Source organism: Teleopsis dalmanni, chromosome 2 (genome assembly GCF_002237135.1).
Source record: "Teleopsis dalmanni isolate 2A chromosome 2, ASM223713v2, whole genome shotgun sequence".
Lineage (NCBI taxonomy): Eukaryota > Metazoa > Arthropoda > Insecta > Diptera > Diopsidae > Teleopsis > Teleopsis dalmanni.
In genome coordinates, this window is record NC_051847.1 from 223,074,399 (window position 1) to 223,091,614 (window position 17,216).

Below are 17,216 nucleotides of genomic sequence, written 5' to 3' on the forward strand. Positions count from 1 at the left end.
CGTACATTATGTTCTTCAAATTTTAACTAAACTTAGCACAAATAAGTTTTAAATTAATTTTAGCTTGAGTTGAATTATACATCTGAAATATGCATTTGATTTCCTAAAAATTCAATTAAGGCAAATAAAATTAACTAAAACCATAAATACGCACTTATCTCAACGCCATTTTCTGCGGTTGCAAAACTGGTGAGTAAGATTTTTGAGAACTTGCGGCAGATTTGGCCTCTAGTGGCAACGGCGATAGAAACTGCACAAACGTGTCAATATAAGTTGGCAAATAAACACAACTTGAAAATATTACAAGACTTAATATCAGTACGACAAATCCATCTGAAATTTAAAAATAGCAGTCGCTTAATTGAATATATTTTTAAACTGATCCTACTCACTAATTAACTTTCGTTCCCAGGGTTCAAACATATAAATACAAGTGACCAATTCGTAATGCATGTAAAGCCTTTTCAGAGAGTTTTTTATATATTCCATATTTCCCGGCTTCAGTTCCAATATTGAGATGCTTTTTTAATTTATGAATTGTGTCAAAATCACTATAATAAAGTAAGAAATTTTACTATTAATATAAATTGTTTTTGTAGTATTTTTAGACACTATCTGAAATCCTTATCTTCACCTTTTTATTTACCACTTTTTTTGTTTTTATATCTTAGTAAAAAATATTGACATTAGCGTTCAACACAGCTGTGCGGCGAATTGGTTGCAGCTAATTCAAAACTGTCAACTGGAATTCAGTGATGCCAAACCAAATTTTGAAGTTGGTAGCACAATAAAATATAGAAGCTACGTGTCAACACTTAAAAGATCTGTTCCGGTACATTTGAAGTAAAAGTCAAATAAAATTACATATGAAAATAATGTTGCAAAACCTCTTTAAAAAGGATGATACATCCAGTATGTACAGGATTTTCAAATAACACTGTAGCGCATCATAAGTTTTTATTTCTACGCACAATTTGGTTTAATTATATATATATTTTTTATAAATTAAAAGTTGATAATGACTATGGATTTGCTTTATTTGAGTTTCACAATATGTGAAATCTTTATTTATTTTATTTGTATAAATGTTGTTTGTTATATGTAACAGTATGCGGGGATTATTCTATAAAATATACATCAGAGAATTAGAGCACTCTCTAAGTACTTAAAAAGGTTGTACTGATGTTGAAGATAAGAGCATCATTTCGTTAGCTGTGTAACTAATTTAGATATTCTATCAATTTCTATCTTGGCATAGTAATTATATGATGGTTAAGATTATTACTGTATATATATTTAACTACCAATTTTCAAAATCCTTTTTTTAACACCAATTGTTTTTCAGTTGGTGGGCTATTACATAAAAAATGAATACTTCATTTATTGTGGTTGCCGCTTCGTTAATTAAATTAAACTAATCTTCACTTTTTAATTTAATTGAACTGACATTATTTCAGTGTATAAGATAAGATGTGCTAAGGCGTTTCAGCGGCTCGTAAATATGGCAAAAGAGAGCAAGTTGCTAATCTATACTGGCCGAAATGTATGCAAAACAACACTATTTTCGATCCCCCAAAATTATATATTAAAAATGGGAGGAAAATTATAAAACAAATAAATAGGCTAGATGCCTGTAATTATAAGAAAATACAATTGTCCTTAGATGACAAATTGTTTAAATATACCCGGGATGAAAATTTTAAAATAATGGGTAATAATATATTAAAAAATAAAATGAAAAATTATGAAAAATAAATAAATTTTAGACTTCAGGTAGCACAACAAAGAGCTCACCAGTTAATAAATAATCTGTGTATTATTTATCTGTGATGATATATTCCGAGTGCCATCTGGCGAAATTTATGATTATTTAAATCCTACACATATCCCAAAAATGATGCAATTATGATAGAAATCAAAAATATAAATGCAAACCTATTATATTTTATTTTAATTCATAAAAATTTTTTATTTTTTATTTGCAATATTCACTGTAGTTACAAAAAAGTCATTAAACAAGTCCTATCTAAACTTAAGTAGAATTATAATTAATAAATAATTATTGTATAGCTAAATAAATTAATTACATTATAATTAATATTCGCTGTAGCTTATATTACAAGTTTAATAAATTTACAATTCAATTTAAAGCATTACACAACAAATTAAATTTATTTGCCATCGATTACATTTCGCACCTCAAAAGGGTTTCAATTTAACAAATAATTAATATACATACATATATATACAATTTATTAATAATTAATTTACTAATTTAGTTTATTTATTTACATTTTTATTTAATTTGATTAAACTTAAAAACTAATTAAAGTTCCTTTCGTTATCGAGCATTCATGTAGCAACAAGAATGCAAAAATTTGTAATGAAGTTGTCCTTAATTTCTTTTTTTTACGTTTAATATCACACTTTTTAGGATTTATTTATATTTTTATTTCTAATATTAATTAAAAATATTCAATTAATTAAATTAAATTAATGTGGACGAGTTCGACTTTCTGGGTATACACAGTTGACAATGAATTTTCTGTCAAATGGGCTTACTATTTTGTACAACTTTTTCCATTTTGATATATGTCAATGAACCTTAGTTTTTTGAGATATCGGACTTTATAATTCAGTTCATGACGAAAGGCCACTGAGACAACATTAGTACTAGTTGGCGTCAGATGTCTAGTTTTTTTTAGTCTAACAAGTATAACAATTTTAGATCTCGATATCTCAAGAATTAAGCTATTTTGACATATTGGTACTTTAAAAAATTGCTCAAAATGGTTGACTCTACTATAATCCATTACCAATCCTTGCCCAGAAAATCGGAATTGCACCAATTAATTATAAGTATTTATCAATCGATAAGCCAACTTACTGTAATGTAATGGAAATTTTTTTAATTCTTTTAAACTAATTATTAACTATGAAAAAACACAGTTACCTAAAACTTTTAGATACTTTATACTATACAACCGTAAATAATAATTCTCAGCTAATACAATATTGTCGTTTATATAAAATTTAAGTAGTTTGCTATTTTTTTATAAATTTATAAAATTTATTGAATGGCTATTTTAAATATTTGTCATTTTAATTTAATCTTTCTTATTAATCAAAGTATCTTTTTAATTAAATGCATACTGCGAGGAACCTTACCTATGTATTTATATATTCTATACACATACATATATATAGAACACATGTACATACGTTTAATAAATCGGTGTACTCGTATATGAACAGTTAATGAGTTACACGCCTGAAATAATACTTTGAATTTGCTATTACTGCCAGCAGAAATTGTAGTTACTTCGTATACTTTTCCTTTAAATTTTTATAGCATATTTTGTTCATACTCTTTGATTTTCCACTGAAGTATAAGCCGAATGGATTCGGAAGAGTTTTTGAGATCATTGCAAGAAGTTAGTGCATTTTTGTTAATATTTTCAAATTTTCGAAGCACTGTACATATGAAAGCATCATGATATCACTCACAAATCGCCTGCTACACTAAAACTGTTAGAACTTCCGATTCGTCATATACTGGTAGTGGCATTGATTTGCAGTTAATCGATCTCTTACCGAAATCCTTTCTTGGACTTTCCAGTGAACCCACTGTATTCTTCTTCATATCAGCATTTTGTGTTTTAGTTAAGAGCATTTGTGAATTACGCTTTTGCCCATGAGTTGGCACATTATGGTAATCTTTGCCTGTCACAACCATATCGATATCGCAATCGAAATTTGATTCATTCGTTGGATATAAAGGTTGTGAGCGATGTACAGCTGAACTACCTGCTGCTAATGAAGAGACTGTTGCCAATTCGGGTGCCGGATTCAGACTTAATTCCATGCCATTAACACGACCTAAAGAACTTGTACTGCCTTTCAATGTGTTGGTGTAGCGTCTTAAGTTCTCTTCGTTTTGTAGATTATTTGATTTTTCTTCCTCGTGGCGTAAAGCGTCAAGTGAAGGTGTCAAATTCATTCCAGAGGAACTACGTAACGTAATACGTTGTCGCCAAATTACAGTAGTAAAAATTGCAAAACCAACGAGCACGATAAAAACACCGCACAATATGCCAACCAACAAACTGCGACCATTGCCATCGGTTATAAGAGCAGTTTCCACTTTCACTTCCATTATGGACACTAAGGGAGAGCGTTCACTATTGCGTAGATCGTTGCGATGTTTTAATGTTTTGTGTTGGCGCAACGACAGCAGCTCTCCAAGTAGTCCAACTGCTTTTGGCAATTGTGCATCGTTAGGTTTTGAAGATGACTGTGATGAAAATGGAAAATTGTTAATATAATTTGCAAAAATAAAATTCAAACAGTTTGTTGAGAATCACACTTACCACAGTAACTTCGATGGTGTCATTAGTGGCAGATTTCAAATCACAGATAATAATTAGCATGCCATCTTCATTATTTTTTGGCAGTTTTACCATATCAGAAGCCAACAAGAAGCGAATAATAGTACACAAACTTTCCACCGTCGTACCCTTTGTAACGCGTTGCAAATCCAACAAAATTGACAAACGTGCACAATTTTCATTTAGAGTAGCTTGGTTTGGCCAACAGTCTTGTGGTGCCGGTAATCGTGGAGGAGCTACGCGTCGTGAAGGCTCTAAAGCACGGCAGTCACCGCGCACTGTACAAGGTGGCGATAAACATGCCTCACTTATCGTTGGTACACATACTTCATGCTGTTTGCATACACCAGACAAGTTCGATGATTTTGTTGTTGCGTCCACTTTAAAGCAATTCGGTAATCCGCACCACAAATTTGTGCAATGCGATGTACCATTAGCACATATGCAAGCATTGCAGTATTCATCACTTCGCCCTGATAGTGCAATATCCAACCAATCCTGCGTTTGGTTCAAGGCATGATATGGTGACGAGGTATTATGTGCATTTAAACAAGCCGATTTCGGGTCCGAAAGCACTAAAATAAAGAACAAATTTTGTGAATATGCGTTTGAATGTGTCGCATTTGCTGACGTACTTATTTCACAGCGTAAACCATGTCTGCCTGGTGGACAAATACATTGGTAACCACCTATTCCATCAATGCACGTTGCACCACCTTGACATGGTTGAGGGGAACATTCATTAACATTAATTCGACAATCAGGACCGGAAAAACCTTGGGCGCACTGACAACGAAACCAACCAGGGCCAGACTCACATGTACCACCGTTATGGCAAGGCTGACCGCGGCATTGATCTATGGGCTCAGTGCAGTATGGACCATCCCAGCCTGCTGAGCAAAGACAATGCGGTTGTAGGCTTTTCTTAGTTGAACCGGGCACGCAAGTACCACCATTCTGACATTGACCAGTGTAACACTCCGTGGCACGTTCCGAACACCTTTTACCTGAAAAGTAAAAGAAATATGCGTATTACATTAAATTTGTCAAAATTGATTAAATAAATTTGTTTAACCACACAGTGCCTTTCAAAATGTCTACTTATGAAAATCTATTAATCAACTTCAAGACAGACGGACGCTGCACGAAACAAGCAAGGCTGCTACATGCAAAATTTGTTATGCAGTTTTCGTATTAATCCGAATTTGTATTCAGCAAAGAATAAAAAAACGTTGGCCCTGCAGTTTCTCTGCCATGATCAGATAACTAAAACCACTTTACACACGATTAGGAATTTTTAATTAAAATATTTTCGTTTAAATTTTTTGTTTCGATTTTTAAGCAATTTTTTTGTTATAAAAGCAAAAGAAATTATCTTGTAGGGAATGCATCGCAACCTGCCACCAAAACTGCAGCGTCGTCGAATCTTGTTGTTCTTGTTGTTTTTATAGTTTTTGTTGATGTTGCTGGCGGTGGTTGCGTGTTGTACACTGTACACTGTACACTGTCTGCGTCAAGACGAGCTTTGACTACGAGTATAAGTTAACGTGTCTTGATCGTTTTTGGTTTTGCGTTAATCCTTGCGCAGAATGAATCGTTTTCGTGCTGATGCACACTGAAGCAACTGAGCTTGTCCAAGGTGAAATCCTAAAAAAATTGCTGTATATGCCACCACAGGGGCAACAACAGCATTGATAGGCGTTTACATGTTACTTTTAGGTTCTCCAATATTTCTTGTTCTTTACTTCCTTCCATATTATGTCTTGTTTTTTACTTCTTTGTTATAGTCATTAAGAGGTTTTAATACTTCCAACCGATTTTTATGGCACTGCAATATTTTAGAAGTGTTGTAGCTTATGAGTTTAATAAGGCTGCAAGGCTCGAATATTTATGCGGCAAGCAGAGGGAGTACAACATGATTTCAGCTAAAATACTTGGATATTCAACTAATTTAAAATCCGCCTAAAGTAGCTGCTTATAACAGTCTATAGCAATGTAAAGTGACTGTGGAGTTGGAATATAAATTTCAAAAACGAAAAAATGAACAAATTAATTTATTTAGTTTAAATAAATCAATTAATCAATTAGTCAAGATTAAAAAATTGAAACTAAAAGAAATGACATCATTTAAAATAAATTAATTCAAAAGCATTAAGAAAGCAATTAATCTCGCAGCCTTTAACAATTCCATATCGATATATTGATGAGTACGATGAGTTTGTATCGATTGAAATGAATTTGAAATTGAAGTTTGGTTGAAACTCACACTGAAGAACTGAACTCAATATGAAATATGCAAATTTTTCTTAATGGCAAATAAATATTGTTTTTTGCGTTTGCAGTGTTAATGGGCGTAGTTAAGACCATTAAAATTACTTTTAGCTTGAGGTCAGATTTAACTATAATAAATAAAAGATTAAATATAGTAGACTTAGAATATTTTTAAGATTAATTCCCACGTTCTTTGCTAATAAAGATTTTTTATTTTTCCAAACTATCTTAAACTACGTGTCAGTCACACATGAAGCAGTAGTAAAGTAAGATAAAATTTTGTATTAAAGTAGGCTTTCTACCGTTAAGGATAATAACTTTAATTTATAAATTATTTACTACTTCAAATTCTAACTACAATGTCACATGTGCGGATGTCGATTCCTAATTATTTTATTATTATTATAAAAAAACACAATGGTACCTGTACCCCTGGACAAATTAGAGTTATAGGTATTTTTTGTTGGACACTTCACTTTGATTTTATAGAATTTACGGAGATAAATATCCTTTGATTCCATCTCTAAAAGGTAGCAATTAATAGAAACGAACTAATTAACAAACCAGTGATTACTGTGAATTGAGATCTATTTCGATTTTCTTAAATATCGATATAGTTTGTATCACGCAAAAAAGTTTGTGTCCTTTTAAGAGAAAAGCGTAACCATCGAACCATTTATAAGCAGTAAGCAGGCATATCAACAAATATAACTTTATTCATATAAGTCAGTTCAGTTATAAGATTCATGCATCCTCGGAAAAACTTGGAAGTAGTGATTAAAATTTAAAGATATTATGCAGCTACTTGATTATTAATCGCATTTTTATACATTACCTCATTATATTGTACCATTTTTACCATAATTGAGAAAAAGATAAAACACAAAATAATCGTAAGAGCCAATATATATCTTATACCGCCTATAATCGTATGTAATCAGTTTATTTATTAGTCAAAATTGATTTTCCTTTAATATATAGAATATAGTTGCCATGCTTACAGGCATTGTACAATCCGCAGGTACACGGATTAGATGGAAGAGTAGTGACACTGTTTGACACTCCCGGAATGCATCCATCCATTTATTATTTCTGAAATGTATTAAGGTTGGCGTATTGCAACAAACACGGATTGTGCTGGTGTTGCCATGCTTAAAAGGAAGTAGAATCTATCAATCACTTTTAATGTCACACTGGTTTTGCGGCCCAGCATTGGAGTATCTAACCAAAATTCCTACAGTCAACTACCGTGTCTCAACATTTTTCCATGGTATAACAACAAGGGTTCTTCTTATGGCTTAAATAAGTCTGTCTACCATAAGATGTTCTTGCATTAGCCTGTATTTATTTATTTAAATTATTCTAAAATCTTTATCTATATACCAAGGGTTGTAGTAAATGATCATTCAAGACAAGTAGAAAAGAAAGAATAGAAATAGATTAAATAGATAGAAAATGAGTATAAGAAATAGATTTCTAAGCATAACTTGACCTTTTAAATAAGTTAAATAAAATCCAGTATTTAAAAAAACTTGACATGCAATGCAGTGCTTTAAATTGTTGCTCTTCTGTTTTTCTGCAATAGTGGGGAAGGCTATGCTATATGTTGCAACAAAACATATTAACAAATGCAATCGAATTCTATGAGTCTGGAATGCAATATAAGAATTTTTGAATTTTCCAAGCTGAAGATAGGATTAAACTGCAATAATTCAGCAACAGCAACAGTAACAGCAACAACAACAATAGCAACAACACAACCGAGCCAGTCGATACTAAAAAATGTTCATTAACATGCTGCTGGCAGGAGTTTTGTACGCTGCCATTAGCTTAACTACAGGAGGGCACATAATCCGCGAGCTATACCGGCGTTCAACTCATGCAATTTCTTAACTGCCTTTAAGTAGGTTTTTATCTTTTTTCCACTGTCTTATGCACTTGTTCTGCTTGTTATTGTTATTATTATTTATATAACTCTTTTTGCAGGTTTTTAAAACTGTTTTTTCTTTATTTTATTTTTGAAATTTTTTAGCGCTTACCTGTCCAACCCGTTGGGCATTCACATGTAAAATCACCATCGCCATCAAGACAAATTCCACCATTTCGACACGGATTTGGTGAACATTCGTTTAAATCTGTTAGTGAAGAATAATTTGCAAAAAATTCAGATGAGAAAAGTACTTGCAGATAATAATGAAAAAGTTTATATTAGAACATTTTGTCAATTAGCAAGGCTTAACGCTCGATTGTCGAGACGCTAATCGCTTGTTTGTAAGCAACTTAAATTGTCTAAAATGTTTCTGTCTAAATTGTTGTTAGCGCTGCAAGAGGCTTGTAAGTAAAAATGCATCGTACCTTAAAACTTTCCAGAAAAAAGGTTTTAATTAACAAAAATTTTTAGGTTTTGTTTTCTTTTCCCAGTTTATTTTTTTTTTTTTTGAATTTTTTTTATGTTCATTATTGACATTTACTGAATACTTGTATTTTTCTAAATTGTTCAGCTATGCTGCCCATCAGCAGCAACTCACTACAAATCTAAGTTCCCAGAAACTAATCGGTATCTTTTGTAGACACAACAAAATTTATATCTACTGCATGTGTTATATATTTATTTGTAGATGACTGTGTTCGTAGACAAATAGTAACATTTGATTTCTATTGATTCATTCAGCTTCATTAGCTTGACTTGAAAATATTCAAAGTTATTTATTTATTTTGATTTCTTCTTTGGCGTGTATGGAGTGAAGTGTATTGTTTGGAATTCTACGTCACCCGTAGAGAAACTATTTTTAAATATTTTCTTAACATTTTTCAGCATTATATATACACAATTTATGTTTTTGATTAAATGATTAATTAAATGCTATTAAAAATTATATAAAAATCAGACAACTTAAGAAGTTGTGAGTTCACTACCTTCTACCTATTTTGTATCTTCCTTGATCACAAAAAATAGAGATTTTACGCTTAATTTATTAATAAAATTTTTTTTATTTTTTACTTACTGTGTTCACAAAAAGTGCCTGTGTGGCCCACATGGCATTTACAAAATGTGCCCACCTCACGTATTTCGCAGTTTCCATGCCCACTACAGGGCAAAGTATTTGTGGTGGAATTAGCAAAGCAACCTTCTGGAGATATAAATTTAAATTTTTTATTAATATATGAATTAAAATTAATAAAATTAGTTAATATAATTAAAAATGTAATATGATTAACAATTAATAATGCAAACTTACCGTTGCAAGGAGGCTGTGAACAAAGTGGTCTTATCTGTTCACAGTGTTTACCGGCGCGATCTGAAGGACAATGACAGTAATAACTGCCTGGCGTATTCAAGCAGCGGCCTTGTAAGCATGGAGATGGAGTGCAGTGATCTTTGGCTTCCTAAAAATATTAATTTTAAAGATTCGTAATTAATTTTGAGTACAAAAATTTTCATTTCGTGTGGGAAAGATATTTTGACAGCTAAAGTTTATACAAATAAACTGATAACAGTCAGACTATCTGTAAAAATACTTGGAAAAGCTCATTTTCAGCAAGAATAATGTGAGTGAGTTGGTTGAAGTGGAGTTATTTGGTTATAGAATTTATGTATCTCCAGGTAAAAGAAGTGACATTCACCTTCCATACTGCAATAGATTTTAGACCCATTGATATTTATTCTCCTACTATGCTGCAATTAATTTCAGATTCAACGTTGCAGATCGTTATAAAATAACGATACCAGGTAATCTAAACTACTTCTTTTATGAAGATAGACTAAGTAACAAAATATAAATATAGTAATATAAGTTAGAACTTTAATATAGTTAAGTCCAGGAATATTTCATAGAATAGTCTATCTTTAAATGTACGGAATATAAACTTTATTTTCTAAAATTTTTAATGAAAGTGCTCAGTTCAACAGCTATTTAAAATGTTATGATAATTATCATATATAATAATTATATATAATATATAATATAATTAATCTTTATGACCACAAGAATTCAATTGGACCATTGAAAGGCCAAAGTACCAAAGTATTATTTGTGATAGACAAGGGTAGCAAATTTTTGATTCGTATATTTACACAGACATTACCATTACGCAGTACAACGATATCAGTTTAAAATTAGATTTTTGAATTAAATTTAGAATAAATACACAAGTATGGAAATATAAATTAACATATCTTAACATATCTGGCAAACTGAAGCCAACATAAGCAATATAAAACGGGATTCTCTAAAAAGATACTAGATAAGAAACGAATAGTTGAAACAAATGAATATAATTACTCAGATACTCAGAACCTTATAAGTGTATAAAAAATCATATGTATTTGTTTAAACGAATCATACAAAACTGAATTAAAAATTTTTAAAAATAATTTTAATGAACTTTTTATATAAAGTATATAAATCTAATTATTACGACTGACTGTCAAGTCATTTTGAAAATTAAATATTTCATTAAAGGATATTAAATAGAAAATTATTTTAAATAACAATAACCTTTTTTTTGTTAATTATTTTAAACTATAAATTAAAAAATTTTGAATATCATTTTTATCAATGAAACGTTTTAAAAAATGATACAATCATTTCCTGTGCCTTCTTGGTGTCCACACAGCATTTCAGTTTAGTTTATCTCTAACTCATAATATTTTGTAGTCCAAAATAAATCTTAATTCATTCCTCCTGTGTCAAGTTTCAGTTTTAGCATTACAAAAACAAATAATAACAACAGCAACAATTTATGTATATAACACGTGAGAAAATCTCTAAATTGCCACAAATATTTTTTGCTTTTGTGTGGAGCCTCGTCTTTGGACTTAACATTTTGTATTTTATATTCTCATCACAACTGATTGCTCGTAATGCGATTAGTGTTAAAAGGTATTAAAGCATCGAACTCATGTGACAGATACATATGAACGAACCAGACGCATACTATATTCACCTTTAAAAGGTACATAACATATAACAGATACAGATACAGCAACCAAAAACAACAACAACAACAACAACAACAACAACAACAACAACAACTGCACTGAAAGTGACAAATACCCGCGGCTACTAAACGTTTCTTTCTACAGTTTTTATGTTTGGCATTGAACTTTTTCATTCGATTTAATCTGCCGCAGCGTAGCTACGAGTACGCGTGAAAGAAGTCGAAGAAGTAGATTATGAACTTCTTCCTACCAGTCAATAACTAATTTTTTCTCCCAATCTCGTTTCTGTCCCTAATTTAATTTTGAAGGCAAAAAGCAACACACAAATGTTGTATGGGGCAACCGCGTAAATGAAATATTGAAAAATCTTAGATTTTAGGTTTTTAGGTGAACTGATTGGTCATCATCCTCATAAGTGTCATCGACTTAGGTAGATTATTTTCTTTATTATCATTTTATTGTAGTAATTTTTTTCCAATCAAAACTGAAATATGCTTTTTTACGTCAATCGATTTAATTTAAAAAAAAAACGCATTCTGACTTAGAAAATTATAAAATATTTAATGTTGGCAGCTTTTACCATCCATTTAGTATCTATACACTGAGGTTGTTATTGTATTCTTGTTCTTAATACAAAATTTTCTTTTTATTATAATTTAAAGAACTTCATCAATGCTTTGTTTTCACGAAAGGTGTTGAAAAGTAAAGCGATTGTAGCAATCAAATGATTTAAGAAACGAACTTAACTCTTCAGGGCATGCATTAAGAAAAATCTAAGATTGCGTACCACACGTGGTGAGGTTCTAAAAAAAATTAAATAATGTGTGTTTCTGACATGCATAAAGAAGACAAGTTATTACTGTTATATTATATATAGAATGTTTGTAAAAAAATATGAAAAGTTGCTAATAAAGAAGCAATTATAATAAGAAATATAATAATGGCAATGAAAAAAATATGTAATAAAGTGTAAACCTTATGTTATTATATCAATTCTGAGTTATTGTAAACGAAAATATTTATTTTCAAAATATAACTTATAAAACGATAATCCTTTTAAAGCAAAATCATAGTTAAATGAATAACAATAATGTTTAATATATCTTTTTAATAATAAAAAATTGATAGGCAAAACATTTTAGTAAATAATATTTTTTAAAAATAATTTAATAATTAAAATGATCGAACTTACCTCACATAAGGAACCCAGATAGCCCAACGGACAAATGCACTTGAATTTGCCAATTAAATCTACGCACTCTCCGCCGTTACGACAAGGTGAATTCGCACACTCATCGATGTCAGTTTCACAATCGCGACCTAAAAATAACAAGAAAAAAAACAAAAAATAGAGCTCAGAACTGAAGCAATTTTTAATACACGAAAAAGACTAACTGTTCCAGATTTAAAAGTATTTAAAAAATATTTAAAGATATAATAAAAAATAAAAAAATAAAAAACTCAAAAATACAAAAGATAAAAACGTTCAACTTACCGGTATAACCATTTGTGCATGCGCAATGATAATCGTTCACTAAATCAATGCAAGTAGCACCATTCTTACACTGTCCCACGCAATCATCCAAATTCTTAGCGCATGTTGGACCACCCCAGCCCTCTAAGCAAACGCATGAGAACGAACCAGGTAGATTTATGCATTTGCGTGCATTAATGCAGGGACCCAGTGTAGTTGCTGTAGCTGCGACTGCTGCTGCTAATCCAGTTGCAATTGTCGACTTTGATGCCGATGCTGATGCTGATGATGACAATGACGAAGAAACTGAAGTAGATGTTTTTGTGGATAATGATGATGCAGCAGTTAAGGCAGCTATGAAAGCCAAAGACGATGTTGTTGTGGTTTGTACGGTGGGAATAGCGTACGCAGTCTCGCATTCATTTACATCCATTTGACACACATCACCGGTCCACTCTGGAGGACATTCGCAGCGGAAACCACCGATTAGATCAATGCAAGTGCCACCATGTTCGCAGGGACCGCCAGCACATTCGTCGATATCTACAAGGGATAAACGATATGTGCATTAAAATTAAAACAAATAAACTTCAAGTTACAAAATGAGATTTTTTGTTTTTGATTAAGAAAAAGAGTAGGAAAACTTAATTCATTTGTGTATTTTCTTGCTCCATCAAGACAAGTTGAAGTGGAGCAGCATTCAAGCACTTTTCTTGAATGCAAATGTAAACATGTAGCTTTCAACTTGTAAGTGACATTTTTATCTGTGATTATAAATCAACGACAAGCTTACTAATCGTCAAGGAAATATTTAACTACGTTCATAATTTTCAAACAATTTTATATAATCTTTAAATACAAATTACAAGACTGCAATTTATTTAAAATAACTCTTTAGGAACATATTAAGCTTGATTTATTGAAAAATTCCTTTTTCGGAAAATCCATTCATGTTTGTACTTTCAAGAATTTTGACTTTTGCGGTACCATTTTTGGTAACTTCTTGCGCGAAAGACAGTACTTTATGCCATTAGTGATGAATGTGGTAATTTCTGTCCCAGATCAACAAACCATCGAACAGGTTTTAAATAAACATTCGATGAGAAAAAAACAAATCTTCCAAGCTAACTTACATAAAATATGAAATAAAAAATCTGTAAAAAGCAAATTATGAAGTAAAGCGAATCTTTAAATAATAACGAAAAGAGTATATTTGCAGAAATTATGACCGCATTTTACCGTAGCCATTTAAATTAACAAGTGCTTGGATGCAGAAAATACAGAGCCGCAACATCTCAATGATGCAAAATCCAAATTCTCAAACCTGCAAATCTTCATGTGAATTTTGGATTTGGAAATATAATAAATTAACAAAACTAAATCGCACGAATTGAAAAGGCACTGAGCGAAAGTGAAAGGCGACGAAACAGCGGGATCCACTGCGATTTCAGACTTTCATATTTTAATATTTCTGGGCTTCTTAAACCATATCGCGAAATTTGTAACTGTAACAAGTTTCTATTCCTTCCTCAAAGCACAAATCCAATTGAAAATGCGTGCCTAATTTGTCCAAATTCGTTTCTAATTTGAAGCACATAAGGAAAAACGAAGGCATGGATTGATGAAATTTGATTCACAACAATGACGCCTGTCACTGAGATAAAAGCTGAAATTAATTGAAATGTTTGCACAGTTTTAAAAACCGAAGCTCTTAATAGATTCCAGATTTCTGCTCAAAGAGTGTAAATATTTTCTTATGTGAATTTGTGCTTCATTTGCTGGCCCATTTCAGTACTTTCAAATATTTAATCTTTTTAATTTTTATTTGCTTTTCAATTAAAAATTTGTTTTTTTGGAATAATATTGCACATGAGCATCGTACAAACACGCACCAACTCGCTTCATTTCACCTTTTGTTCATCTTTGTTACTTAAATTTGTAAAGTATCTGATAAATAGGATTTCTGCTTCTCCTCTTCTTCTTTCTTGTTTGGTGGTTTGGTTGTTTGGTTATTTGGATAATAAAATTGAATTTCTTGCACATTTGCAACATTTTAGTTTAAATATTTACTAAAGACTAAAAAGAGAATTGCAGCTTTTAAATTTCCAAAGATGCTGTACACGCAAGTGAAATCCACTTGCAGCATTACTTCCCCAGCTACTGCCTCCGCAGCTTGTCTATTACTAAAAAGTGAACACTTAACACCTTTCTGACAAGAAACTCATTTGTCAAAACAAAAAAAAACACTTAAAACAACCAAAAGATCTCAGATTTGATTTATAAGATTCCTGTGTGAACATCTTCAAAGCGAAAAAATTTACCATTCGGGTTTGTTAAGTGCGCACATAAGAAGCACCTAAAGTGATTCGTTGTCATAATTTTTGTTTTATATACTTTTGTAATTTTTAACTCTCAAGTAACATTACAAACTCAAGTTAATATTGTTTTTGTTTTCATAGTTGAGTTTTTTGTATTTTTAAACTAATTTGAGCGACAAATATCTTTAATCGTCAGCAATAAAAATGTTCACCTTTTCGTTTTTATTCATTGTCAACTTTTAGCTACGCAGAGACAACTTTTGTATGAATTTTATATTGCTGTTACTGTTCAACGGATTTTGTTGCTATACATTGATTTCCATCTAATGGCACTTAGTCATACTCTTAGTCATACTTATTTGATGTTTGCGAAAAATTATGCATAGCTTAATACAGTTTATTTATTTCAGCAGTTATAAGTTTCCTTATATATATTGCTTACAAATCATCGTGAAAAAACGGCAGGGTAAGACTGTTTTTCATGATATGGACTCCACTCACAGAGAGAATTTTTTATATTATATTAATAAATGTTCTAATCATATATCATATCGTATACATTGACCTGGACGCCAGTTATGTTTAAAATGCCAGTACTCACAAGCTATAAGTCATCTTAACGGAACTTCCCCAACGAATTTGTAAGGTTTGTTGTTTAAGTCTTTTGATAAAGGCCGATTAATTTTCATAGTTCTGACATAGTAAGTATATAATAAAAAAAAACGAGTAAGAGAACAAAGAACTTTGAAGTAAATCTAGTATATATTATTTGAAAAAAGTTTTTTCAAATATTTATTTACAAAATGTTCAAAGTGTGTAAGGTATGTAGTGACATCTATGCATTACAAGTATAATAACAGCTACATTACCATTCACCAGACATAAAAATTTGTCAAATACCTATCATCAGTGGTCCTGGAAATAATTCTTATATTTAATTATTCGTAAATAAATTTTTGACACTGAAGGATAGAACTCTCGTATCATGCCAAATTTGAAACTCAGAGTCAGTACACCTTAATCAACTGACCCAAAGTTATATTTATTTATATTATCAGTAATTGGTGGTTACTTAATTGTGAACCATTTTACCCATCACCATTGAATGAAAGGGAGACTGTCACAGGTAGACTAAGTGGTATATGCAGTAAAAATGGAGTGATAGATCCCCCTCCTCCCTTTTAACCAACAAACTCTAAATTTACTTGTAAATTTACGTCCGCTTGAGTCAATTCAATATATATATATACACATACATATATATATACATTAAAATAAGTGAACTATAGGAGCTAAGGTAGGTCCTATAGTATACAAGATAACATCGTCTTTGATTCAAATTTATTCTTTTGGTTTTTTATATTATGTGTACAACTTCCTAAAATAGAAAACTAAGCAATTGCTTTAAACACTGCACAGCAATAGTCAAACTATAGATTGTAATGCACACAACAAAAGTTTTAATAAAAAAATGTTTTCTGGTTCCTAGTGACACTTAAATTTTCTCAGGAACAAACTTAATTGTTTTTGACAACTTTTGAAAGCAAAACAAGTGCCAATTTAGCACAAATGAAATATTTCGTAAATGCGAATTTGTTGCATGCAATTAAAATATTGCATCAAAATTAAATCAAAACTGCATCAAACAACTTTTCAAACTAAATTCTAAATTAAAACGAAATTTTTACATATTTTAAGTGGCAAACAACAAACTAATTTCAATTGCAAATGTTTGACTTGTTCGAAATGCAGTTTTAGTGAAAACGCTATTAACTTCAGATACTTTACAAATATTGCTACAAATGCTACACGGCGTATCTTTC

At 31.0% G+C, this 17,216-nt stretch overlaps 2 protein-coding genes across 4 annotated transcripts in view; both read right to left on the bottom strand.

The window, feature by feature from the left end:
* Positions 1 to 13: 13 nt before the first annotated feature.
* LOC119681484 (serine palmitoyltransferase small subunit B) lies at positions 14 to 674 on the bottom strand. 3 transcript variants are annotated; one of them, XM_038094694.1, is made up of 3 exons: positions 393 to 628; positions 155 to 333; positions 14 to 103 (listed from the first exon to the last, which is right to left on the bottom strand). In XM_038094694.1, the coding sequence occupies exons 1-2, from the start codon at positions 487 to 489 to the stop codon at positions 155 to 157; spliced, it is 276 nt and encodes a 91-aa protein (XP_037950622.1). In that variant the 5' UTR covers positions 490 to 628; the 3' UTR covers positions 14 to 103. The 3 variants fall into 3 exon arrangements, with proteins under 3 accessions (XP_037950622.1, XP_037950621.1, XP_037950620.1); XM_038094693.1 differs by adding an exon at positions 635 to 674 and having other exon boundaries at positions 61 to 333; positions 393 to 551; XM_038094692.1 differs by having other exon boundaries at positions 61 to 333.
* Positions 675 to 3,144: 2,470 nt separating this feature from the next.
* Positions 3,145 to 17,216, bottom strand: part of LOC119677968 (protein serrate) — a 46,900-nt gene continuing 32,828 nt past the window's right edge. The window contains exons 9-13 of the mRNA XM_038089560.1: positions 9,665 to 9,790; positions 8,699 to 8,794; positions 5,024 to 5,395; positions 4,371 to 4,963; positions 3,145 to 4,294 (exon numbers count right to left, since the gene is read on the bottom strand). Coding sequence (XP_037945488.1) covers positions 3,518 to 4,294; positions 4,371 to 4,963; positions 5,024 to 5,395; positions 8,699 to 8,794; positions 9,665 to 9,790 — 1,964 coding nt within the window. The 3' untranslated portion in view covers positions 3,145 to 3,517. The remainder of the gene's footprint in view (positions 4,295 to 4,370; positions 4,964 to 5,023; positions 5,396 to 8,698; positions 8,795 to 9,664; positions 9,791 to 17,216) is intronic.

What these genes read in the sequence shown, in the direction of transcription:
- LOC119681484 (XM_038094694.1), bottom strand. Translation starts at nt 489, where the DNA reads ATGGAATATATAAAAAACTCTCTGAAAAGGCTTTACATGCATTACGAA. An exon ending in CTGGGAACGAAAGTTAATTA is followed by an intron (nt 334 to 392) that starts GTGAGTAGGATC and finishes TTTAAATTTCAG; the next exon opens with ATGGATTTGTCGTACTGATA.